We start from the raw sequence: 26339 nt of genomic DNA, 5'->3' as shown, positions 1-26339 counted from the left end.
CTTACCTTTTGGAGGCCAAAAACTGTTTGCAGACAAAACTGACATGTCCTTGCACACCTTAAAGGACTCCCAGGCAACCTTGAAGACACTTGGAATTTATGTCCCTCCAAATAAACAGAAACAGGGCAGAATTTACAATCCACGATTCCGCACTGCCCCATACACTCAACCCCAATGACACTATGACCAATGCCGGCAGCCCCAAGATCAGGCGTCCAAGTCTGAACCATCTACTTCCAGGCAAACATTTTGAGGTGTTGGTTGAGGACACGAGAACCCCACATTCCTAATTCTGGATTACATCTTATCTCCAGCCCATTTGGAGACCGTCTGTTACCATATTACCCAGTTTGGAAGACCATCACTACAGACAAATGGGTTCTGGAAATTATCCAGCAGGGTTACTCCATCCCCTTTATTTCTATCCCACCTACCCGTTCCCCTTCCCTGTCCCTCCTCTGGAACCTCTTTCACGAGCGCCTGTTACAACAGGATATAAACCACCACCATAGAACCTGTACCAGTTCAACACAAGGGGAGAGGGTTTTATCCCATTATTTTCTCACTCAGGAAAAAAAAAAAACGAGGGTGGAGTCCCATCCTGGATTTATGAAAATTCAACAAGTTTGTGAGAACACACCCTTTCAAAATGGTGACTCTATCCACAGTAATTCTGGCATTGCAGAAAGGAGATTGGCTCTTGGCCCTCAGTCTACAAGACGCTTACTTTCATGTTACCATCCACCCAGTGCACGGATGACTCCTGCACTTCACCCTAGGGAAACAACATTTCCAATACAGAGTGCTTTCTTTTGGCCTGTTCACCACTCCAAGGGTGTTTTCCAAGGTTCTCACCATTGTGGCTGCTCACCTCTGCAGGCAGGGAGTGAGGATCTTTCCATATTTGGATGACTGCCTTCTAAAGGCACCAATACATCAGGCAGCAACGAGCGCCATTCACATGACAATAACCCTTTTTACGGCCTTTGGCTTACAAATAAATCTTCAGGAGTCCACCCTGATACTTACACAACAGTGAGAGTTTTTAGGGGCACATTTCTACTGTCTCAACATGACAGCGAGATTACCCCAACAACGCTTCCTAACCTAACCAATCTAATTACAACAGTGAGGGGCGTCCCACAAACGTCCACCAGAACATGCTTAAAACTTTTGGGGCACATGGCGACTGCAACATTTGTTGTAAAATATATCAGGCTCCACATGAGATGTTTATAGGCCTGGCTCCACATGGTCTATATTCTGCAGACACTCCCTCAACAGATGTCTCACAATGTCCTGCAGAGTAAAGGACTTGCTCACATAGTGGACATGCTCAGGTGTCCCCTTCCTACAAAAAGCTCCATCTATGACGATCACCACAGATGCTTCCCTCCTGGCTTGGGGGGCAAACTTACACGACAATACCATCCAGGGTTGCTGGTCACTAGCGGAATCCAATCCCCATATAAACTTACTGGATTTAAGGGCAGTCCAGAATGCTTGCCAGCACTTTCTTCCTCTAATACACAGCAAGACCATCAAGATTCTCATGGACAGTCTAGCAACTATGTACTATATAAACTGTCAAGGAGGGGTCAATCTTATCCCCTCTGTTCAGAAGCAGTTCGGCTCTGGCAATGGTGCATCACCAACAACATACACATTCTGGCATCCTATTTGCCTGGACACCAGATTGCAACAATGGATCAACTAAGCAGAGACTTCTCCCAAGCCCATGAGTGGAAGATGGTTCCCAGAATCCTCAAAGTCATATTCAGACAATGGGGATTCCCCACAGTAGACCTATTTGCTACTGCCCACAATGTCAAGGCCGGATTGGGGCACAACTCTTGGGGCAACACGTTCTTTCTGAAATGGGAAGCTCCACTATTGTATGCCTTCCCTCCAGTTCCATTGCTGAGTTGCGTCCTTCACGAGATTAGGCAAGACAAATCCAGGGTCATTCTCATTGCACCAACATTGGCCAGAGAAACATGATTTTCGTAATTGAGACAGATGGCAGTGAAACCAGCACAAACCCTTCCCCTAGTGCCTCATCTGCTGACACAGGATGCGGGACATATCTATCACCCCAACATTGTCGTACTCCACCTCAAGGCCTGGTTACTCCATGGATGAAAGGGCTCGAGAGGGAATGTTCTACTGAAGTACAAGACATACTACTGAACAGCCGCAGACTAACAACGAGAAAGATGTATATGCCTAAGCTCAACCGATTCTGTACCTGGTGTCAAGACAACCATATTGTTCCACAGTCGGCCCAGTTACCTCGTCTCCTTGATTATATGCTGGCACTTTAAAAATATGGGTTATCAACCAGCTCACTCAGAATACATTTGGCTTCCATCACCTCCTTCCACAGCAAGGTGGATGGATTCACCGTATTTGCTTATCCATTGACTAAATGCTTCCTTATAGGCATAGATAACACCTATCCCACACTAAGAGACCTGACCCCTGTGTGGGTCCTCAGCCTTGTTCTCCGTGCTCTCATGGGCAAACTGTTTGAACCACTTGTAACCTGTTCATTGTTACACTTATCTATGGAGGTGTCCTTCCTAGTAGCCATCACATTAGCAAGAAGGGTGGGAGAACTAGGTGCCCTAATGGCACACCTACCTTACACCGCATTCCTCAAAGAGAGAATAATTCTGTGACCACACTCTAAATTCATATCCAGGTCGCATCAACATTCCATTTAAAGAATTCAATTTACTTACCTATATTCTTCCAGAAACCACACACAGACAGCGGGGAGGCCTCCCTTCACACGTTAGATGTCCACAGAGTTCTCGCGTTCTATATAGAAAGAACAAAAACATTTAGAAAATCATCCAGACTCTTTTTCTCCACAACAGAATGATCAAAGGGTCAAACTATATCCAAACAAAGACTATTCAAATCTATATTGACATGTATCCAGTTGTGTTACCAAAACCACTATCTGACAGCTCCCTCCGGAGTATGCACAAACTCCACCAGAGCAATGTTAATATCTGTGGTCTTTCTCAACAATGTGCCCATCATTTAATATTGGACATTTGCAAAGCAGCTACCTGAGCATCCGCCCATACCTTTACTAAACACTATACTTTAGAACAACAATCAACTGTAGACGCTCAGTTTGGACTCTCAGTGCTATCCACCATACATAAACCAACTCCGAACCCTCTCTCCTCCACTAAGGGGCAGTACTCAACAGTCACCTTCTTCTCAAAGAAGAAGAGAAGGTAACTCACCTTGTGCAGTAACTGAGGTTCTTCGAGATGGTTGTGGGTGCTTCACTATCCCCCCTCCCCTCTACTTCAGAGTTTCACACCAATCCTATGGGATAGAGAAGGAACTGAGGGACAGTTGGCTGCGCACGCTAGGTAGCCACTTGGAGTGGTGCGAGAAAGCTGCCGTGCATGAGTGGCCAGCCAGGACACTGCTACTTCAAATCTTTGATTAGAAGCGCAGGGCACCAAGACACCTAAAGTGGAGCACCCACAGGGACAACTATCTTGAAGAACCTCAGTTACTGCACAAGGTGAGTAACTTTCTCTTTTTAAAAAAAGTAAATAATATCCTTCCACTGTCCATTTACTTACCTCTGTAAGCAGGAAAGGGGGATCAGTTTTTTAATTTGCTAGTTAGATTTTCAAGCTGAAATCTAGCAAACTTTGTTTGCCAATTGAATAGTATTAATAAAATAACTCCTTTTTATTGAGCCCAGGGAGTGTTGCTACTTTTAATACTGGGTTCTTTTTAGGTCAACTTTTAACTTGAACAGTATTTCTCAAACCAGGACACTTGCTTATTCTTAACCAACCAATAATGTATTAATTCATCCAGAACCACGTTAGTATCCAGCCACAGTTCACCACTCGTGTAGATAATACCAATCATCTAGGCATGTGTTACACACACAGTACAGTCTTGCAAGCAATTAGCATAGAATAGAGTTGAGCCTCAGCAGTTATATCAAAGAACAATGCAAATTGCCAAGATTTTTATTACATTTACTTATGATAATAAATTCTCAATTCTTTACACATTGATCACACTTTCAATGATTCACTTATCTTTAAGGCACTGTGGTTGGTACTCTTTGATGAGGTTGATCCAGGCATGGACAAGTTTAGAATATTAAAAACAATTGCTTCAAGTTATTGTTTTCAGTCTCTCTAGGCCAATTTGCTTAGACATATAAAGGAGTTAAAAGCAAGTATATGCTTACTTGAGGTCTTACTAGAGTGTGTGTAGACTTATCAAGATAACCTACAGTTATTTTTATGTTAAAGAATAGAAGGGGAAATAGTCTTTCAAGTGAAATCTCACCACTTCTTTTCCTGTTCATCCTGGGATGGGAGAGAGTCCTTTCTGCACAGCAGTTGCTCTTAAGATTCTGCAGCTTCTTGTTGGGTTCAATCAATTTTTTTGAACACACGGTGACCTCAGTTTTATATACTAGAGTTTATGGGTTCTTTGAAGAGGCCCATCCTCTTATTCCTATGGGACACATGCCAATTGGGTGCTCAGATTTCAGTTTAGGGTATATTTATGCTGCAATGTAAGACCAGGGTTCAAACTCAGGGTTTATGCCTAACCCCTTCTGTCTACATATAAATCATGCTAACCCAGGGCTTGGGCCCAGGCTCCCAGGATCCCACAGAGGTGGAGGGTCTGAGCCTGAGTCAAGCTGGGACCCAGGGTTCAAGCCCTGTTGCTTTGCAGTGTAGATGCAGCCTCACTGTGCTTGAGCTCTCAGTCTGCCAGAAGTGTTCCACAATCTCATGCTCTGACTTTCGTAGTTGCTAGTAAATCATAGTAGCTGCAGGTGGGAGAGAGGAGGAGTGTCTTTACAGAGAAAGTACCTAGGTAGAAAATTCCTTGGAATCTGCAAGATTATAAAAGCCAGCCAACTGCAGGTTAAAATTATAAAAGGAAAACTATTAAATAATTCCTGCATGTGTATCATAACCTTAGTCCCAGATTTGGACCTTAGCGTCCAAAATATGGGGGTTAGCATGAAAACCTCCAAGCTTAGTTACCAGCTTGGACCTGGTACCTGCTGCCACCACCCAAAAAATTAGAATGTTTTGGGGCACTCTGGTCCCCCTGAAAAACCTTCCCTGGGGACCCCAAGACCCAAATCCCTTGAGTCTCACAACAAAGGGAAATAATCCTTTTTCCCTTCCCCCCTCCAGGTGCTCCTGGAGAGATACACAGACACAAGCTCTGTGAAACTACACAGAGAGACTCCCCCCTCTCTGTTTCCAATCCTGGAAACAAAAAGTACTTTCCTATTCCCCCCATGCAAAATCAGGCTAGCAATCCAACACACAGATCTCCCCGATTTCTTCCTTCCACCAATTCCCTGGTGAGTACAGACTCAATTTCCCTGAAGTAAAGAAAAACTTCAACAGGTCTTAAAAGAAAGCTTTATATAAAAAGAAAGAAAAATACATACAAATGTTCTCTCTGTATTAAGATGATACAACACAGGGTCAATTGCTTAAAAGAATATTGAATAAACAGCCTTATTCAAAAAGAATACAAATCAAAGCACTCCAGCACTTATATTCATGCAAATACCAAAGAAAAGAAACCATAGAACTTACTATCTGATCTCTTTGTCCTTACACTTAGAAACAGAAGACTAGAAAGTAGAAACTGCTTCTCCAAAGCTCAGAGAAAGCAGGCAGGCAGACAAAAGACTCAGACACACACTTCCCTCCACCCAGAGTTGAAAAAATCCGGTTTCCTGATTGGTCCTCTGGTCAGGTGCTTCAGGTGAAAGAGACATTAACCCTTAGCTATCTGTTTATGACAATGTGAGTCTCAGATTCGCCTTTTAGAGGGGAGTGGATAAGACTCTGGCTACGAGACCATCTTTTTCTATAAGCCCAATAAAAGCTAGCAACTCTAACCTAGGCCACTCGAATTTCAGCAGATTGTTCATGTGTTTTATTGCTGCACCAACATAACATTTCAGTTTTCAGATTGACCATCTTATCTCTAATATGCTTTTTATCGGTTCCAAGACTAACAAACATGTTAGAGACACCTGCAAAGGTAAGAATAATTTCTCAAGATAAATTCTGGTATTAGTATCAGCATCATATTCCATTTATACATTGCACAGTTTCCTGAAGTGTAAACTTATGTGTTAATTTATTACTCAAGGTAATTTTAATTTTTTCAGACTCTTGCAACATCACAAGGCAACCTACTTGAAAATAAGGATCTGATTGAATCTTTGAATCAGACTAAAGCAAGTAGTGCACTCATCCAAGAATCTCTTGCTGAGTCTCACAAACTTCAAATTTCTCTTGATCAGGTGATGTCTTTTCTTAAAATGTTTATTTTTGATATTTTTTTCAATGTCAGAAATAACATTATTGCTCCTGTGTAATCCTGTTGATGTCCATGGACGAACTCTGTAATATATAGGGATTATCTCCTACATACGTTATTTTCTGCTTTAGTTGGTCGGTTATTATTTTTTGTACTATTATACTTGCTATTTCACTACATGTCTAATGCTAAAATGAGAGCACTTATCATGTCTGATGTTTAAAGATGGATATGAACAAATCAGAGGTGAAATCCTGGTCCCACTGAAGTCAATGGGGAGTTTTGCCATTGATTTCAGTGGAGCCAAGATTTCATGCATGCATCTACGTGTGTAAGGGTAGTGCTGTGCTTATTTCTTTCTTTGAAGTATAGGATATTTTCAGATATACAAGCACCGAAAGCATTTTTAATTGTTATACTTTACCTGTTTTACACTTCTTGAATGAGTACGTAACTGAAACAATCTTTTTTAAATAAAAAAAATGTTTAAAATGAAAAGAATAGAAAAGTAATTTTGAACTAACATGTTTTTTGTGAAATTTCAAACTGGAACTAATGTAAAAGCCTGGATTATATGCCCTAAAATTGCAGGAGTTATAATAAGAATACTATAAATTAAAGCATTAGGGCTTATAATAAGAGTACACATATAATTTTAATTCTAGAAACACAAATGAACTTGTTTAATTCATATTTGTATGTGGATTAATTTTTTAGTGTAGTAGAGTTTGAAGTATGTTAGTAACCAAAATATCTTTGATTTTATCGTAATTGGTTATGGTGTATTCTGAAGTTGTAGAATGAATCTGAGTGGTTTTTTGCTAGGTTGAACAAATATTTAGTGACCCTTAGATGGCAGTAGAGTCCTGATCCTGAGTATTTTTTCTTTTTATCCACAGGAGAGGGATGCCTATCTCCCTCTAGCTGAGAGTGCCAGCAAGATGTACTTTATTATCTCTGACTTGTCCAAAATTAATAACATGTACCGTTTTAGTTTGGCTGCTTTCCTCCGACTTTTCCAAAGGGCTTTGCAAAGCAAGCAGGTATGTCCTGTTTTTTTGCAGCTGTGAATGCTGGAGAGGGATCAATATGCTTGTGGTTTTTAAAAATTCATAAGTGCTCTAGATGTTTTTAAAGAATAAAATAACATTAATATGGACATGTTGTATTTGCTGTACATTATACATTCCAAATATATGTATTTACTTTCAGTATGTAGGAGTCATATCCTTGTTGCAACAGTCAAAATCAAGTAACATCCATTCTTCTTTGAGTGGTGTCTTTGTGGGTGCTCCACTTCAGATGCGCCTGCACTCTGTGCCTTTGATCAGAGATTTTCAGTAGCTGTGCCCATTGGGCCTGGGCATGTGCCCCATATCCTTGTGCTTCCCGCCGAGGCTATATGGGGCTGCGTGGGCAAACTGCCCCAAGTTCCTTTTCAGCCAGCTTTGCTCTGAGATGGAGTCTACTTGTTATCTGTAATATTTAGCAATTAGTTAACTAACTGTATGCTAACTAATTATTTTTTAATGCTTATAGTAGTTGGAACTGTTCTCCCCCTTTTTTTTCTTTTTCCTTTCTCTCTTGCCTAATTATATCTATGAAAATACATATATTTTTATAAAAAGAACAGAACTTGTGGCACCTAAAACTACAATACCCACCTGCTGAAGTGAAAAAACAGATTGACAGAGCCAGCCGAGTACCCAGAAGTCACCTCCTACAAGACAGGCCCAACAAAAAAATAACAGAACACCACTAGATGTCACCTTCAGCCCCCAACTAAAACCTCTCCAGTGCATCATCAAAGATCTACAACCTATCCTGAAAGATGATCCCTCACTCTCACAGATCTTGGGAGACAGACCTGTCCTCGCTTACAGACAACCCCCCAACCTGAAGCGAATACTCACCAGCAACCATACATCACTGAACAAAAACACTAACCCAGGAACCTATCCTTGCAACAAAGCCCGATGCCAACTCTGTCCACATATCTATTCAAGCGACATCATCATAGGACCTAATCACATCAGCCATACCATCGGGCTCATTCACCTGCACATCTACCAATGTGATATATGCCATCATGTGCCAGCAATGCCCCTCTGCCATATACATTGGCCAAACCGGACAGTCTCTACGCAAAAGAATTAATGGACACAAATCTGACATCAGGAATCATAACACTCAAAAACCAATAGGAGAACACTTTAACTTGTCTGGTCATTCAATGACAGACCTGCGGGTGGCAATCTTGCAACAGAAAAGCTTCAAAAACAGACTCCAACGAGAAACTGCTGAGCTGGAATTGATATGCAGACTAGATACAATCAATTTAGGCTTGAACAGGGACTGGGAATGGCTGAGCCATTACAAACATTGTAAAAGCAGCAAAGAATCCTGTGGCACCTTATACACTAACAGATGTTTTGGAGCATGAGCTTTCGTGGGTGAATACCCACTGCATCTAATGAAGTGGGTATTCACCCATGAAAGCTCATGTTCCAAAACATCTATTAGTCTATAAGGTGCCACAGGATTCTTTGCTGCTTTTACAGATCCAGAATAACTCTGCTACCCCTCTGATACATTACAAACATTGAATCTATGTCCCCTTGTAAGTATTCTCACACTTCTTATCAAACTGTCTGTACTGGGCTATCCTGATTATCACTTCAAAAGTTATTTTCTCTTACTTAATTGGCCTCCCAGAGTTGGTAAGACAACTCCCACCTTTTCATGCTCTCCTTATCTCCTCAATATATGTTCCATTCTATGCATCTGAAGAAGTGGGCTGTAGCCCACGAAAGCTTATGCTCAAATAAATTTGTTAGTCTCTAAGGTGCCACAAGTACTCCTGTTCTTTTTGCAGATACAGACTAACATGGCTGCTACTCTGAAACCATATATTTTCATAGATACAGTTAGGTAATTTTTAATCACTTTCCTCTTCTAGGGCTCTTTTTGATTATTTTGCTCAGTAATGCTGGGCCTTCTCGGGATTCAAGAGATGCCTTCCTGTCATGAAGCTATTCTGATCAGTGACAGGCATTCCCAGTGTCTCCACTCTTTGAGTGATATTCATATCTCCCAAATCTGTACTTCCTTCAAGAGTAGATCCTGTAAAAATAGGGATATCAAGTTTAAACTCCTGATGATAGAGTAAGTTCTATAACCAGTTTCGGATCCAGGGATGGAGGGACAACCCCCACCCCCAGCCGGGGCATAGACTTCCCATTACTGCCAGTGCGCCATCCACTCAACCAAGATCTCAGTCACCAGAGACTGTTAGAGGGATAGGCAGTACTGCAGCAACGAATACATCTATGGTACTGAAGTCCTCAGCATAGGTAGCCTCGACATCTACTTCTAAGCCGAAGGAAGTAAGGAGTAAATCTCCAAGAAGAGTTCAGTCACCAATGCACAAGAAGGCTATTGAGACCTCAAGTTCCAAGGGGAGTTCCTTGCAGACGCAGAGTGATGCCAGTACTGCAAAGGCAAAGAGGAGTCAGTTATCTAACAGAGACTCAGTATTGTTTTTGGGTGCCCGTACCCAAAGTGACAGAGACACTGTTGAGAAGAGTTCTAAGCATGTCCCTGAACAACAGTAGGTGCTGGTAACGTGAAAGTCAACGATAACAAAGACCACTTGGGTACGTACCATACTGATGGAAATGGAGGTGTCTCACTCCCATGCCAGGTGCTCAGTGTTGGAGATGAAAAGAAGGAACGGGGGACCCAGAGGCAGATTGAGTAAACGGGCTTCTTTCTTTTGGTACATGTTCCCCTCGACCCAAATGTCGAGTAAGCACTGAGTTAATCACCTCATGCTCTTTTATATAAGTTAATATGTAAATACCCACATTTACTACAACACTCCCCAAACCTGTATTTGATAATATGAATGCCCATATAATGAATATTAATAGCCATATACTGAATATAATTATATCTGCCTGTTTACTGTTTACAGTATTAAGCATATTCTACAGACATTTTTACCTTGAAGATACATTTCTTTGCAATAATTGTAGTCATAAGTTCCCTTAATCAGCAGTTCACATGGGAGGGAGGAAGGGGCCATGACCTCGAGCTTGTTTATGTAACTGGGAAAGGAAGGAAGTGGGGAGATAACACTTCTTCACCCAAAGGGTATTCCTCAGACAAACACATTCCTTATACAGCTGCAATGCTTATCTATTCTTAACAAGCAGAAGGGGAGGGAAAATGGTGGCAACTTTATTTATCAAGCAAAGAGACAGTGCCTGCCTGTGCCTTTACTCCCTATAGTGGTTACCCACATTTTTGTTTAACCCTTACATACCCCAACACTTGGTACCACCTGCATTGGTACCAAAGCCATCCTCCATGGGTTCTCACTCAACCCTGTCTTCGACAACATCAATACTCCAAGAATTTAGGTACCCTAAAGACCTGATAGTATGTTTGGCGCTTGAGTCTCCTTTGTTAATTGGTGCTAGGGGTTTGTCATTTACCACTCAGTTATCTGGAGTACCTTACTCCTCCCATCTGCTTTGCAAGCTGAACATCTGTGCTCCCTTTGGAATATGTGGAAGAGGACTCCTTAGACTCTTAAATTTTAGTGCACGATTCCATTGCCTATTCTAAGACACTTAGCTCTCCCCTCTACATTGATGTATTACAGAAGGATAGACTTCAAATGACATCACATATCAGGATCACAGACGGATGTTTCCAGCTATGCCATATAGGCCCCCTCAGTAGCCTTGCTAGGACCATGGGTGATCTGTGATCAACAATTTGCAATGAGGTCTTTGCACTGGAACGGAATAGAGAATCTCCAATTCTCCTCAAATTGCTGTACTACAATCTATGCCAGAGGAGACCTTCAAGAAGCAAGGCTGAATAAGGAGATGACGCCTCTTATTAATATTTCCTCCTCATTGCCTGATGAAACTGTGATGCATCCACCATCTTCTATGATGGACAACTTCAGACAGTTTCAGGACCTGATTAAGCAAATTGCTGATACACTTAGAGGAGGTTCAGGAGTCCCATCATAAATTTCTAGATATTTTACACTTTGACATCTATGAGGATTGCCGTTCCAGACAATGAAGCTCCGATGGAGCCCACTAAGACAGTTTGGCATACCCCAGCCTACCTGCAAGAGGGCAGATAAAATGTGTTATGTCCCTGCCATGGAACTGGAGTTTGTATTTTCTCACTCGGCTCTGAATTCCCTAATAGTTGAAACCATTAATGAACAAAGCAGACAACATTGCTCAAAGTTCGCCCTGTACACTAAGGATCACAGGAAGCTTGATCTTTCTGGACACAAATCTTTCTCTTTAGCCACACTTCAGAATAGTGAACCATCAGGCACTCAGAGCCATATAAGACTATTTAAATTGCAACAAATTCAATTGCATTATTGAGCACCTGCTAGAGGTACATTGTGACCAATTAAAGGCCATTATACAACATGGTCAGTTCCTGGCAAAGACATCGCTCCAGGCTTCCTTGAATGCTGCAGATACTGCAGCCTGGTCTATATCTATCTCTCTGGTCATGAGAAGAGTATCTTGGCTCCAGGTATTAGGCTTCCCCAGAGAGGACCAGAGTATCATCAAACACCTCCCCTTTGCAGTTGCAAGACTTGATGGCTATATCTCTCCTCACTTTAAAGGACTCGAGACCTCTGCTGTGATCTGTAAGTATGTATACTCCTGTAAATAAGAGGAGATTTAATAGGTCTCAGATGACACAAAGAGCACACCCATCCGTATATGCAACTTATCATAGACCATCTGAACCCCCAACTAAGAGACCAAGATAGTCTAAGAACAAAACCTCTTTCAGCTATAGCTACATCTTCTCAGCCATCTACAACCTCTATACGAGAGTTTTGATGGCTTGATCAAGAATCACACCCATTCAATCAACAGGGTTTTACAGTTGCAACATCATACTCTCTTCCATTTTCAGGCTGCGTGGAGAATGTAATTTCAGACAAATGGATTTTGGAAGTCATAACATCTATTACACTATTGATATCATGTCTATCCCTCCTACCCATTCATCCTCCTTATAGCTCTTCAGGGACCCCTATCACAATCTGTTGCTGGCACTTGAGGTGGCCTCACTTATATGTTTAGGAGCAATAGAACTAATTCCTGTACAGCACAGGAAAAGGAGAATCTATTCAAAATACTTCCTGTTTCCCAAAAAGAAGGGAGAATGAAGGCCAGTTTTAGACCTCAGGTCTCTAAACAGATATGTAAAACAGCAGAAATTCATGATGATGACCCTTGCAGCAATAATTCCCTCATAATATTTAGGAGATTGGTTCACAACTGTCGACTTAAAAGATGCATATTTTCATGTTGTTATTCACCCTTCGCACAACAACAAGCACTACACTCCAGGGTGTGGCCTTTCAGCCTATCTTCTGTCCCATGAGTACTGCCAGAGATTCTGGTGGTAATTGCTGATCACATATGTCATTTGGATATAATTGTTGATCAGAGCACATAGTATCAGTATCCGTGTTAGTAAAATGACATGTTCTCTGTTTCACAGTCTGGGCCTTCAAATCAACTTCAAAAAATCCTTGTGACTCCACTACAGTGTCTAAACTTCATAGGAACTTCCCTGGATACAGTGACAGGCAGAATGTATCTCCCTTCCAGCAGATTTCTTGCATTAGTGAATTTCATCTCAAAGATTTAGGGCTCTCCTCAAGTAACTTATCTTCAACTGCTGGGATCCATGCCAGCTTGCATCTTTGTAGTGCAGCGTGCCGGATGACATCTCTGAGGTCTACAGGGATGGCTCCAAACCAAGGAAGCAGAGCCTATGCTGGTTACTGTCTGTTCCCCAGTGGGTTCGTATGTTCACTAAGCTGGTGGAAGGACCTGACAAAAACCTGTGCATGTGTTCCATTATTTCAGAATTCCCCTACCAGAGTGATAATATTTGATGCTTCAGTTTTGGTTAAGGGGGCGCATCTGGGCCCTCATAAGGTGCAAGGAAAATGGTTACTATAAGAGTAGCATCTCCACATCAATCTTTTGGAATTGAGAGCAGTTAAAAATGCTTGCATACACTTTCTACCTCTTATCAGATCCAAGTCAGTAAGGATAATGACAGACACTGTGGCTTGCATGTATTATATCAACTGTCAAGGAGGAGAATATTCCCTATCACCCTATGCTGAATTGATAAAACTCTGGAATTGGTGCATAGCCAACCAGATAGTCATCTCAGCTTATTACCTCACACATATTTGGGGTTTAGTTTGGCAAGGGATTGGACTAGATGACCTCCTGAGGTCTCTTCCAACCATAATCTTCTATGATTCTATGATATTCAGAACACCAGGACAGACAACCTTAGCACTCATTTCTTTCTAAATTACGAATGGGAACTGAACTCCCAAGTCGTCCACAAGATGTTCTTAGCTTGGGGTTTCCTGGAGATTGCTCTGTTTGCCATGGCAGCCAACGCAAATTGCATCAGGTATTGCTCCAGAGGAGGTCTTAATCCCCAGTCCCTGAGGAATGAAAGGACTTCTCTACGTGTATTCACCAATACTATTACTGTTAAAGGTTCTCAGCAAGATCAAACAAAATCAGGCCAGAGTCACACTGATAGCACCAACATGGCCAAGACAAGTTTGGTATTGTTGACTAGTGAGACTGACCTGTCACTCTTCACAGCAGTTTTCAGTTGGTTCATTCCTACTGACTTAGGATGACAGTTGAACATTTCACCCCGTTGGCAGGATCTTTCTGGGGCTCCAAGTATGTTTCCTTGATGGCTCTCAGGAATAGAGATATTCTGTTTATCAGAGGTACAACACATTGTATTAAATAACAGAAAAGAATCTATAAGAAGTACTTACCTCCAGAAATGAAAACAATATTATCTTTGATGTAACTATCATCAGATTTCGCCAACTCGCTCTCTTCTTCTTAAGATATTGAATTACCAGTTAGAAAACATCCAGTCTTTCTATGAATTCTATTAAGGTTCACTTAATAGCAATAACAGCTTTTCACACACCCCTAGAGGGTTTTTCACTCTTTGCTCACCCAACTATAGCAAGATTCCTAAGAGGTTTTTCAAATATCTCCCCACAAGTCAGAGATCCTACTTCTAGCTGGGACCTGAACCTACTCCTTAATTGCCTTGTGAAACATCCTTTTGAGTCATTAGCTATGTGTTTTCTATTATATTTATCATTTGAAGACAGCCTTCCTGGTAGCTATCATTTCTTCTCCCTGAAGGGTTGGAGAATTGGGGACTTTAATGGCAGTACCAACATTTAAGTTATTCACCAGACAGAAAGTGTCACTATGGACTCATCCAAGATTTTTACTTAAGGTGTCCTTAGAATTTCATATTAATAGAACTATTCATCTCCTGTGTTTTTCCCCAAACTGCATCAGATTAGTCAAGAAGCCATATTCCATACCCTAGATGTCAGGAGGGCATTAGCCTTCTATCTAGATAGGACCAAACAATTTAGAAGATCTCCTAGATTATTTGCATCCATTGCTGCCAGAAACAAGTGTTCAGTAATTTCAAAGTAGAGGTTGTCAGAGTGGATCTCTGGTTATGTTAAGATCTGTTACAACAGTATTCATGTTCAGCCTCCCTTGAGAGTGATAGCACATTCCACAGGAGCACTATCTACATTTGTGGCCGTATTAAAGGATGTACCAATTGCAGACGTTTGTGGAGTGACAACTTTCTCTGTTCATACTTTCTCTAATCATTATGCCCTGGTGCCTGGGGAAAGATCAGATGCTGATGTAGGCAATGCAATTCTTCTGTATTGGACTCTGCTCTAAACATCCCCTCTCTTTAGTGAGGTGGTGCTTGGGAGTCACCTGAAGGAGCGGTAACTCACCTTTTGCAGTGACGGGAATTTTTTCAGATGGATGGCTCTGTGGGTGCTCCACTCCCTGTCCTCCTTCCCCTCTGTTTTAGAGCCTCCCCTGTGGGACTTTGCAGTGGAGAAGGAACAGAGGATGGTTCACCGACACAGCCCCATGTAGCCTTGGCCTGGGCCACAGGAATGTGTGGGGCATATGCATGGGCTGAATGGGTACTGCTACCAGAAATCTCTGATCAAAAGCATAGGGCACAGGTACACCTGAAGGGGACATATTTTGAAGAACTCTAGTTACTGCACCACCTAAGTAACCTCTTTTTTTGTAGTTTAGGCTCTTTGGCTAAGATTACAGTACATATGAAAATACAAGGTTGACTACAGGGAATCTTGAGGTTTTATTTATTTAAATATAGGCTGTTCAGTGACTAATCTGTGAATAAAGCAAATTCTTCCAGTAAGGGACAGAATAAGGAAAGGAGCAAAGGCTCGGGGTTCTAAAAGTTTCAGTAGTTTAGTAAGAGGAAATGGAACCTTTCACTAGTTTGAATACAACTAGTATGACCAAAACATAGTTCCTGTCCCCGCAAGCCCATTCTCTCCCCCATTTGTCATGGTGGATAATACATACACTCTCCCTGTTGCTCAGGCCCATAATCTTGGATTCATCTTCAGATCAGCCTTCTCATTAACCCCACAAATTAAGGCTGTGACTAAATGTTACCACTTCTTCCTGAACCACATTTCCAAGATTTGACCTTTTCTCTCTGCCCTCTTCCCACCCCTTCAAGGCCATTCAAAATGCTGCTGCTAAGTCCATTTTGCTGGCTCATTACCCCTCCTTGCAATCCTCCACTGGCCCCACCTCTTTCCATAACATCAAACACGAACTTCTTGTATTTATTTTCAAAACCTGTCACAATTTAGCACCATACTACCTATCCATCCTAATATCCTATTGTAAAGTTGATTACCTGCTTTTCTACTACTCTGACAAGCATCTTCAAGCTCTCTCCTGAGTTACCCTATAGATGTGGGAAAACTTCCCATCAAGTCAATTTGTAAAGCCACATTATCCTTCTTCAAGTCCTTCCTCATAATGCTTACAGTACAGGCAACCTGATAATGGCTAAGCATGTGCAAATTGTGTTTACTGCTGCTGATTAGCCAACAAACCGTACAGATACTATTATTTTTATTACACCCCCATCTCCTCAACCCTCATCCTGACACCCTCGTTTGTTTCATCCTCCTGCTGTGTTTTGTCTTTTAGATAGTAAATGCTTTGGGGACTAGGATTGCCATTTTCTAGATGTTTTGTATAATGCCTGGTACAATGTGGCCCAACCTGGGGTGAGTGTCTAGATGCAACTGCAATTTAAATGTATAACAATAATTAATAAATCAGCAGTGAGGGCAAGTTATCAGCATATGAAGGCTATTGGAGATGAAGGATTTAATGAGAATGGAGACTTAACTATTCTTTCATTCTTAGGGTATGTCTACACTACGGGATTATTCCGATTTTACAGAAACTAGTTTTTTAAAACAGATTGTATAAAGTCGAGTGAACACTGCACACTAAGCACATTAATTCGGCGGTGTGCGTCCATGTACCGAGGCTAGCGTCGATTTCCCTAGTGTTGCACTGTGGGTAGCTATCCCATAGTTCCTGCAGTCTCCCCCGCCCATTGGAATGCTGGGTTGAGATCCCAGTGCCTAGTGGGGCAAAAAACATTGCTGCTGGTGCTTCTGGGTACAGCCTCAGCCCTTCCTCCGTGAAAACAGCAGCAGCCAACCGTTTTGCGCCTTTTTTCCTGGGTGAACTGTGCAGACGCCATTCCACGGCAAGCATGGACCCTGCTGAGCTCAAGACAGCAATTATGGACATTTTAAACACCTCGCATATTCTCGTGCAGTCAATGCTGAACTGGGACCTGCAAAGCCAGGCGAGGAGGCGGCGACTGCAGCAGAGCAGCGACGAGAGTGATGAGGACATGGACACAGAATTCTGTCAAACTGCGGGCCCCTGCGCTTTGGAGATCTTACTGGTAATGGAGCAGGTTCTAGCCATTGATTGCCGATTTTGGGCCCGGAAAACAAGCAGAGACTGGTGGGACCGCATAGTGTTGCAGGTGTGGGATGATTCCCAGTGGCTGCGAAACTTTCTCATGCATAAGGGCACTTTCATGGAACTTTGTGACTTGCTTTCCCCTGCCCTGAAGTGCCAGAATACCAAGATGAGAGCAGCCCTCACAGTTAAGAAGTGAGTGGCAATAGCCTTGTGGAAGCTTGCAACGCCAGACAGCTACCGGTCAGTCGGGAATCAATTTGGAGTGGGCACATCTACTGTGGAGGCTGCTGTGATGCAAGTAGCCAGTTGAATCACTAAGCTGCTGCTACGAAAGTTTGTGACTCTGGGAAATGTGCAGGTCATAGTTGATGGCTTTGCTGCAATGGGATTCCCTAACTGTGGTGGGGCGATAGATAGAACCCATATCCCTATCTTGGCACTGGAGCACCAGGGCACCCAGTACATAATCCACAAAGGGTACTTTTCCATGGTGCTGCAAGCACTGGTGGATCACAAGGGACATTTCATCAACATCCACGTGGGATGGCTGGGAAGGGTTCATGACGCTCGCGTCCTCAGGAACACTACTCTGTTTAAACGGCTGCAGCAAGGGAATTACTTTCCAGACCAGAAAATAACAGTTGGGGATGTTGAAATGCCTGTAGTTATCCTGGGGGACTCAGCCTACCCCTTGATGCCATGGCTCATGAAGCCATACACAGGCAGCCTGGACAGTAGTCAGGAGCTGTTCAACTACAGGCTGAGCAAGTGCATAATGGTGGTAGAATGTGCATTTGGCCATTTAAAGGTGCGCTGGCGCACATTACTGACTTGCTCAGACTTCAGCCAAGGAGACCTTTAAGGCGGGGTGGGAGGCTGAGGCAAATCACCTGGCCGTTGATTTCGCACAGCCAGACACCAGGTCTATTAAAAGAACACACCAGGAAGCGGTGCGCATTAGAGAAGCTTTGAAAATACTGGCCAGGGTACAATGTGACTGTTGTGTTTGTTTCTCCTTGATGACCCCGCCCCCTGATTGACTCATTCTCTGTAAGCCACCCACCCATCCACCCCCTTTGATCACAGCTTGCTTTCTAAGGAAATAAAGTCACTCTCATTTAAAAACCATGTATTCTTTATTACCTAATTATAAAAAGAAGGAGAGAACTGACAAAGTAGCCTGCGTGGGGTTTGGGAGGAGAATAGTAGGGAAGGAAAAGGCCACTAAAAAAATTTCATAATAATGAGAGCCTTTTGGTTGGGCTGTCCACTGGGGTGGAGTGGGCGGGTGCACGGAGCCTCCCCCCACGAGTTCTTACTCGTCTGGTGAGTGAGGAGGCTAAGAAACATGGTGAGGGGCGAGGGTGGTTATACAGGGGCTGCAGCGGCACTCTGTGATCCTGTTGCCGTTCCTGAAGCTCCACCATACGCTGGAGCATGTCAGTTTGATCACGCAGCAGCCCCAGAGTTGCATCCCGCCACCGCTGATCTTCCTGTCACCACCTCTCATATCGAGCATCTCTCCTGTCCTCACGTTTGCCCTCCTGTCCTCACGGTCACTGGCATCTTTCCTGTACTTTGCTACCACGTCCTTCCACTTATTCAGATGAGCTTTTTCATTGCGGGTCACTTCCATGATTTCCGAAAACATTTCTTCTCGTGTCTTTTTTTTCCACTGCCTTATCTGAGATAGCCTTCGGGACGGAGTAGGGAGGCTTGAAAAATTTGCAGCTGCATGAGGGAGGGAAAAAAGAGAGAGAAGTATTTAAAAAGATACATTTTAGAGAACAATGGTCATACTCTTTCACGGTGAACAACGCTATTCACCTTACATAGCATATGTGTTTTCACTACAAGGTCACATTTTGCATCTTAATATTGAGTGCCTGCGGCTTTGGTGTTACAGATCACAGACGCAGGTCCGGGCAGCAGAATTCGGCTTGCGTGCGGCCATGGTATGCCATTGTCTTTCGTCTTCTGCAGCCTTCATCTATCCAGCGCCCTCCTTTTCCAAATAGCAAGCAAAGCCCGTTGAGTGCTGCTGCTTTCCTGTTAACGTGCAGCAGCAGAAACCACCCTGTGGCTGGTATCATGGAAGATCGCTGGTAAACATCTCCCTTCCCTCCACCCCCAACCGCGTGGCTGGTAGCAGGAAAGATCACTGCTAGACACCCCCATTTCCCCCCACCGCAACCACGTGGCTGGTAGCAAGAAAGATCCCTGCTAGCCAAACATGGAAAAGCTCTGCACCAATCGCCTCCTCCCCTTCCCCCCCGCTTGGCTACCTGCAAGGAAGGATTTATTTTAAGCCACAGGCAAACAGCCCAGTAGGAATGGCCATCTCTGTCCCCTTACTTAAATTCCTGAATTTCAACCAGGTTACCATGGGGGGAGGGATAGCTCAGTGGTTTGAGCATTGGCCTGCTAAACCCAGGGTTGTGAGTTCAATCCTTGAGGGGGCCACTTGGGGATCTGGGGCAAAAATTGATCCTGCTAGTGAAGGCAAGGGGCTGGACTCGATGACCTTTCAAGGTCTCTTCCAGTTCTAGGAGATTGGTATATCTCCAATTATTACCCTACAATCGATATCACTCTCCTGAGGATAACACAGCAAGATAAAGAATGGATGTTGCTTGAATGCCAGCAGTCACTGGGACCCTACGCAGCTAGGCTTTGTCATGCAGTGATACCAGATTACTTGCTACATGCATGGCGTGGTCAAGTGTCCTACCATGGAGGATGGAGTAAAGCAGCGCTGCCCAGAAACATTCTGCAAAGGCTTTTGGAGTACCTCCAGGAGAGCTTCATGGAGATGTCCCTGGAGAATTTCCACTCCATCCTCAGACATGTTAACAGACTTTTCGAGTAACTGTACTAGCCGAGAATGCATCCCAAGTCCTCAGGGCAAATTAATCATTAAAAAACGTTTGCTTTTAAACCATGTCTTATATTTACAAGGTACACTCACCAGAGGTCCCTTCCATGGCTTCATTGTCTGGGATAGTTGCTTGGGAGGGCTGGGAGGGTAATTCCGTCTGGGTGAGAAAAAGCTCCTGGCTGTTGGGGAGAACGGAGTGCTGTGTGCTCTCTACAAGCTCGTCCTCCGCTTCCTCCTCATTTTCCCCATCCGCAGAATCCTCAGCATGGCTGCGATTACCACCCCCACCTCGGAATTCACAGACAGGGGTGGGGTAGTGGTGGTGGACTCCCCTAGAATTGCATGCAGGTCAGCATAGAAGTGGTATGTTTTCGGCCCTGCCCCGGACTTTCCGTTTGCTTGTTTGGTTTTCTGGTAGGCTTGTCTGAGCTCCTTAACTTTCACACGGCACTGTACTGAGTCCCTGTTGTGGCCTCTGTCCATCATGGCTTTGGAAATTTTTTCAAATGTTTTTTCATTTCGTCTTTTGGAATGGAGTTCTGTTAGCACAGAATCCTCTCCCCATACTGTGATCAGATCCGGTTCCTCCCGTGCGGTCCATGCTGGAGCTCTTTTTCGATTCTCAGGAGACTGCATTGTTACCTGTGCTGATGAGCTCTGAGTGGTCACCTGTACTGGTGAGCTCTCCACGCTGGCCAAACAGGAAATGAAATTCAAAAGTTCGCGGGGCTTTTCGTATCTACCTGGCCAGTGCATCCAAGTTCAAATGGCTTTCCAGAGTGGTCACAATGGTGCACCGTGGGGTAGCTCCCGGAAGCCAATACCATCGAATTGCGGCCATACTAACCCTAATCTGACATGGGAATACCGATTTTAGCGCTACTACCCTTGTCGGAGAGGAGTACAGAAATTGGTTTTAAGAGCCCTTTATATCGATATAAAGGGCTTCGTTGTGTGGACAGGTGCAGCGTAAAATTTGGCTTAACGCTGCTAAATGCAGTATAAACGCGTAGTGTAGACCAGGCCTCAGATATGGTTCCTTCAAGGCCGGTTTAAAACTTGGATGGGGCAGTGTGGAGAAACTTGTGCTATTGCTTCCTGCAATGTGCCTGGTCTGTGGTTTAGAGAAACAGTCTCCTGGGTTGCCAGTTTAGTCTATTTTTCTTGGTATAGTATCTGAGTAGAGCAATGGAAAGTGTAATAGTTTATGTGCAAATGGTTGCAGGTTCAGATCCCCTGGAATTTGTTACAGATATTTTGAATATTCAGCCTATTTTCCATGACTAAAGCCAGAACGTTCATATCTGAGTATTTAAATTTAGACCTCTAAATCTGTGTTTTGGGACATTAAATACAGTCATTGGGGGCTGCAAGTGAGTTCAGTAGGAAATCTGAGTGCTCAGCAACTCTGAAAATTAGGCCACTTATTTAGGTGTATGACTTTAAACATATGGGCTGGATCCTCAGCCCTAAGTGCCCATTGTGCACTCTAGGTATTTGCACATACATACATAAATGCATGTTTTTGTCTAGCTGAACTTTTCATGTCAAAGTAATTTTTTTCAGGATTCAGAAAATACTGAAGAAAGAATTATGTCTCTTATCAGCTTGTTAAAACACATGGTGTATGAATATGTCTGTCGCTGCTTGTTTAAGGTAAGATGCATTTTCTTTGATCTCTTCTGTACTAAATGTGAAACTATATTCTCACAGCAACCATAACTTGGCCTGCTTCACATGTGCAGTATTTTGGTTCACTGTTTATACTATAATACTAAATTCTGAGTATGTATGAGTAATGGGTGCATTAGCTTTTGTGAGCTGGCTTTGTATCATGTAATTGTTCTTCAGCAGGGTAATACACCAAAACAGAGCAGCATTGTGGCTGCTTTAGGAGAAAAAATGACCTCTGTGCCCCATCAGCAATCTCGTATATGTACTGTCTCTCTTTTAACCTTATGCAGAGATCATGGGGTTCTTTCAGTGCTGAGGCTGCACTAGCTTCTGCAGAACTGCAGCAGAGGATACAAGTTTGTCCCCATCAAACATATTGTTCTTGTTTAAGAAGTGGCAGAAATGGCTTTGGCTCTCCATCCTTCTTGAATCTTTTTTGTTTTACGTGTGTGTGCTTGTACAGTGCCCTGCACAATAGGTCCCTGTAGTAGAGCGCGGCCGGGGCTCGACCCACCTTGAGGGGGGAGGGGAGCCACACCAGCTCGCCTCACTCCTTCTGCCTCGGGCCCGTCCCTTGCTGCGGGGTTGAGCACGAGAGAATAGTATATAAGTACGCCCCGGCCCTTGGGCAGGGCGGAGCAACACACACAGTCTATGCTCAGGCCTTTCAGCAGGGGCTGAGCAACGAGGTAATAGTATATATATAAGCCCAGGCCCTTAGGCAAGGCGGGGCAGCACACAGTCTATACTCAGGCCTTCCAGCAGGGGCTGAGCAACGAGGTAACAGTATATATATAAGCCCAGGCCCTTAGACAGGGTGGGGCAGCACACAGTCTATGCTCAGGCCTTCCAGCAGGGGCTGAGCAACAAGGTAACCGAGACGGCCTCCTCAGGTCATGGGAGGGGGAGTCTGCCACCCTTGGAAGGGTGGCAGGGGGAGCGCAGGCCCTCCCACTCCACTGCGTTCCAGCCCGGGGCCCTAGCAGCTGTTAACGCTGCTGACGGTCAGTGGAGAATCCTGACCGAAACACACTGCCATTGGCTCAGGCGAGCCTGCAGCCTGACTGGGGTCGGCTGCCCTCGAGCCACTTCCAATCTCCCCCTCGCTGGGTACCTTCCCTCTGTCAGCGTCGTCCGGGGCGTCCCAGACCATGGGTTCCTCAGGGTGTCCGCCGTCGGGAGGTCCAGTCCACTCCTTGGGGTACTGGGGTTCGGGAGGTCCGATCCACTCCTCGGGGTACCGGGCGTCGGGAGGTCCGATCCACTCCTCGGGGTACCGGGCGTCGGGAGGTCCAGGCAGCTTCTCCACGGGCTGAGCATCGGACCGCTCAGTCGGCTCTTCTGAGTGCTGGCCCCAGGGGAGGTCAGGCCAGTACCCATCCGGGTACCGGGCATGGGGTAGGCCGGGCCCAGCGGGAGCTCGGGCCCTAGCGTCTGCTCTCTCTGGCTACCTCCGTCTAACTGAGCCCTGGGGCCGGGCTTTTGTACTTCCTGTCCCGCCCCTTGACTTCCAGGGGGCGGGGACAGGTGGCGGTGGCGTTGGACTTCCTGTCCCGCCCCTTGACTTCCGGGGGGCGGGGACAGGTGGTGGGGGCTCCGCCCACGACCGCGCCTTTTCTGGGCTGTTGTCATCAAGAGCGCGGGGGAGTGGGGCCCCCTGGCTACAGTCCCTGATCGGAACCTTTTCACTCTTCAGCACTACCACAGTAATATCAACAATAACAATAATACCTACACAATTAAAAAACACACACACACAAAATTCACTGGCTTGAATTTTATTCTTAACAGTACTTCACAGTGTGGTTTAGAATCAACAATTTAATATTAATAGGTATAAATATTTAGTTTTTTTTTAAAAGCACCCTGATGATTAGATTCAGCAATAAAATGTAGAAATACATTTGGAAATGTAGATGCAACCTAAGGTTCTCCTATTGCACACAGGAAAGATAAAGTGGTTGAGTTACTTGAGCATCCTTATACACTTTTTTGTATATGTGCAGTGTTGTTTTTTTTAATTTAGCTTGAATAGTATTTTTCCTCTGTTGTTGTAGATCATTAAAGGAATATTTGCTTAGTACCCAAGGCATGATTACAATTAGACTGTAACACTTATTTTATAAAATTAATACTGTTGTGTAAATGGGATTATACATGTGTATATATACCCAATAAGGTGTGAATAGGGAATAAGTGTTGAGCTGCATTTTTCAAGATTTAGCATATGGACCTTTGTTAGAATGAAGCCAGCTCTTTATTTTAATGAAAGCTCTTCTGGGTTATCAGCACTCAACATAGTATTAAACCACAAGCCAGAGCGTGCCTCACTGTTAATTTTTGCTGTTGTGTCAATTGACAACAATATGACACCACTGAACTGTTTAAGAATAGAGAGAAAGTAGGATTTTATATGTTAGTATGCTAGACACAGTGGACTGAAAAGGAAGTGAAGAGACACTGAAAAATCATTGACCTCTTTTGTAATAGTAGACTTTTTAATAAAATTGTTTTTTTTTTAATGGACTAACCAATCTGACAATTTGAACATGGTGAAGTGTTTTAACCTAACTGATGGATTGGTGTATTGATTATTGATTAATCTCTTAAACTACAATAGTCGATAAGGGCTCAGTCTCCTGAGAGGCTACAGCATCAGAAAGATTATTGCCAATATTATTAGAATGAGAGACTTGAGGATCACACAGGAAACAGTTGCAATTTATCACCAGTCCATTGATTAACAAATCCACTAAACAGATGAACAATCCCACACGCCCTTAAATACAACAGTAAACAGAGCAATAGTACAAAATGTTCAGCCCTCACTCAGATCTCCTGCCTGGGAACTCCAAAGTGTCAGTCATTATCTTCCTCCTCATCATCACCAATGGTTGTCATGCTGGTGTCTCCCAAGGCATGCAATCTGGAATACACTTTTATAATTTGTTATACTGATGCCCATTGAGGTTCATACATATTTATGAAAATTTCAATCCCTTTTCCTTATCTATACTTCCACACCCCACTAATTTTGGGGTGCCATGTTTTTCAAAGGTTAACTTGTTAGTTCCTCTTACACTCGATAACATTTATGTCACTCAGTCACAATAACAACTCGTGGTAAATACATTGCTGACTCTCTATGTCTGCAATAATCCCGAACGTATTTTAAATGGAATTAAATGGTATATTACAGTATATATTTCCTAAATATCAGCATTAACATATCTATTGTAACTGTTTCATCTTGTGACATAGACTCATTTATTGGTTAGCTACTCGTGACAGCATATCTTGAGGCCTGAGGCCTTGTTTGCCTCAGATAAATATCTTACAGGCCTGTGGCCTGTAGGCCCTGTCCTACAGCATTAATCGATATTCATATTTTTCCTCTATATCCCAAATAATACCTGATATATCTTATTTTGGCTATGATGTTTTTCTGTATTATGATTTAAATACCCACATATTTTGTTTATAAATACCTTATGCTCCAGAGCAGGCTTGCCTAATAATCATATAAGAAAGCCAATATTTTTCTATAAATCGCATATAATATTAGTTAACACAACTAATCTGAAGTAAAATTAAATTATCCTGTTTATTAGAATCATAGATGTTGGAGATGAAAATGATCCCTTAGGTCTCATGCCCCATCTTCTTTCCTGTAGTACACTTAGATTGTTTTTCCTGTGGTACATTTTTTAGTATTTGATCCAAACTTTGTTGAAATGTCCCAAGCAATGCATCTTTTATCAGTTCTCTTGGGAAACTATTCTAAACAGTAATAGATCTCATTGTTAGGCAGTTTTTCCTGTTATTTAGCCTACATTTTCAAAATCTTAATTTTATCTGGTTATCTAATTGCTCTTCTGTTCACTACCTTCAATATATCAGTATATTTCTGAGATTTACAGAATTGAATGCCATACTCCAGAACTGTATAGAGACAGGAATATTACCTATTCCCTTAGCAACATATTGCTACATAATTATATTCATCTTTTGTTGTCTTATTGAATCACAACTCTTATGTAGTTTGCTGCCCAGTATCATCCCCAGGGTTTTCTGTCCATATTTAAGTTCTCTAGTTTCCTTTTATTTTTCTGCTCCCTTTTTTTTCCCCTTCCCAAGAGTAAAATAGCTGTTGTTGGTGGCTGGGTCAAAAGACCACAAATGTTTGTCCTCTGCTCTTGCTGTTTTTCCTATATGCCACAGTTAACTTTCTTGTTTCTTCCATGATATCACAGGTATTGTTTCAGTTGGGATGCTTTTGACTCTTTGTACCATATATGACTGCTTTCTTGTGTTCGCTTAGTAAGTTGACCTGCTGCTCAGAGTCCATGTACTAATTTCCAGTCAGAAAGAACATCAGTTTACATTTGATTTGAATGTAACTCTCCTAGTCGTCATTCCTGAAAAAGTTTTATGCAACTTCCACCTCAGATGACGTTGATTCTTTT

At 43.2% G+C, this 26339-nt stretch overlaps 1 protein-coding gene across 3 annotated transcripts in view; it reads left to right on the top strand.

Moving 5' to 3' along the window:
- The window catches only part of DYNC2H1 (dynein cytoplasmic 2 heavy chain 1), a 421699-nt gene that overhangs the window by 160907 nt on the left and 234453 nt on the right, over nt 1–26339 (top strand). For 2 of the 3 annotated variants that reach the window (XM_050927645.1, XM_050927637.1), the window contains exons 68-70: nt 6212–6346; nt 7263–7406; nt 21766–21855. In XM_050927645.1, the coding sequence (XP_050783602.1) occupies nt 6212–6346; nt 7263–7406; nt 21766–21855 (369 nt within the window). Of the gene's footprint in view, nt 1–6211; nt 6347–7262; nt 7407–19227; nt 19277–21765; nt 21856–26339 lie in introns of all 3 variants that reach the window. The other variant, XR_007770188.1, reaches the window with a different exon arrangement.

Source organism: Gopherus flavomarginatus, chromosome 1 (assembly GCF_025201925.1).
Source record: "Gopherus flavomarginatus isolate rGopFla2 chromosome 1, rGopFla2.mat.asm, whole genome shotgun sequence".
NCBI lineage: Eukaryota > Metazoa > Chordata > Testudines > Testudinidae > Gopherus > Gopherus flavomarginatus.
This window is presented reverse-complemented; position numbering and strand designations above follow the sequence as displayed.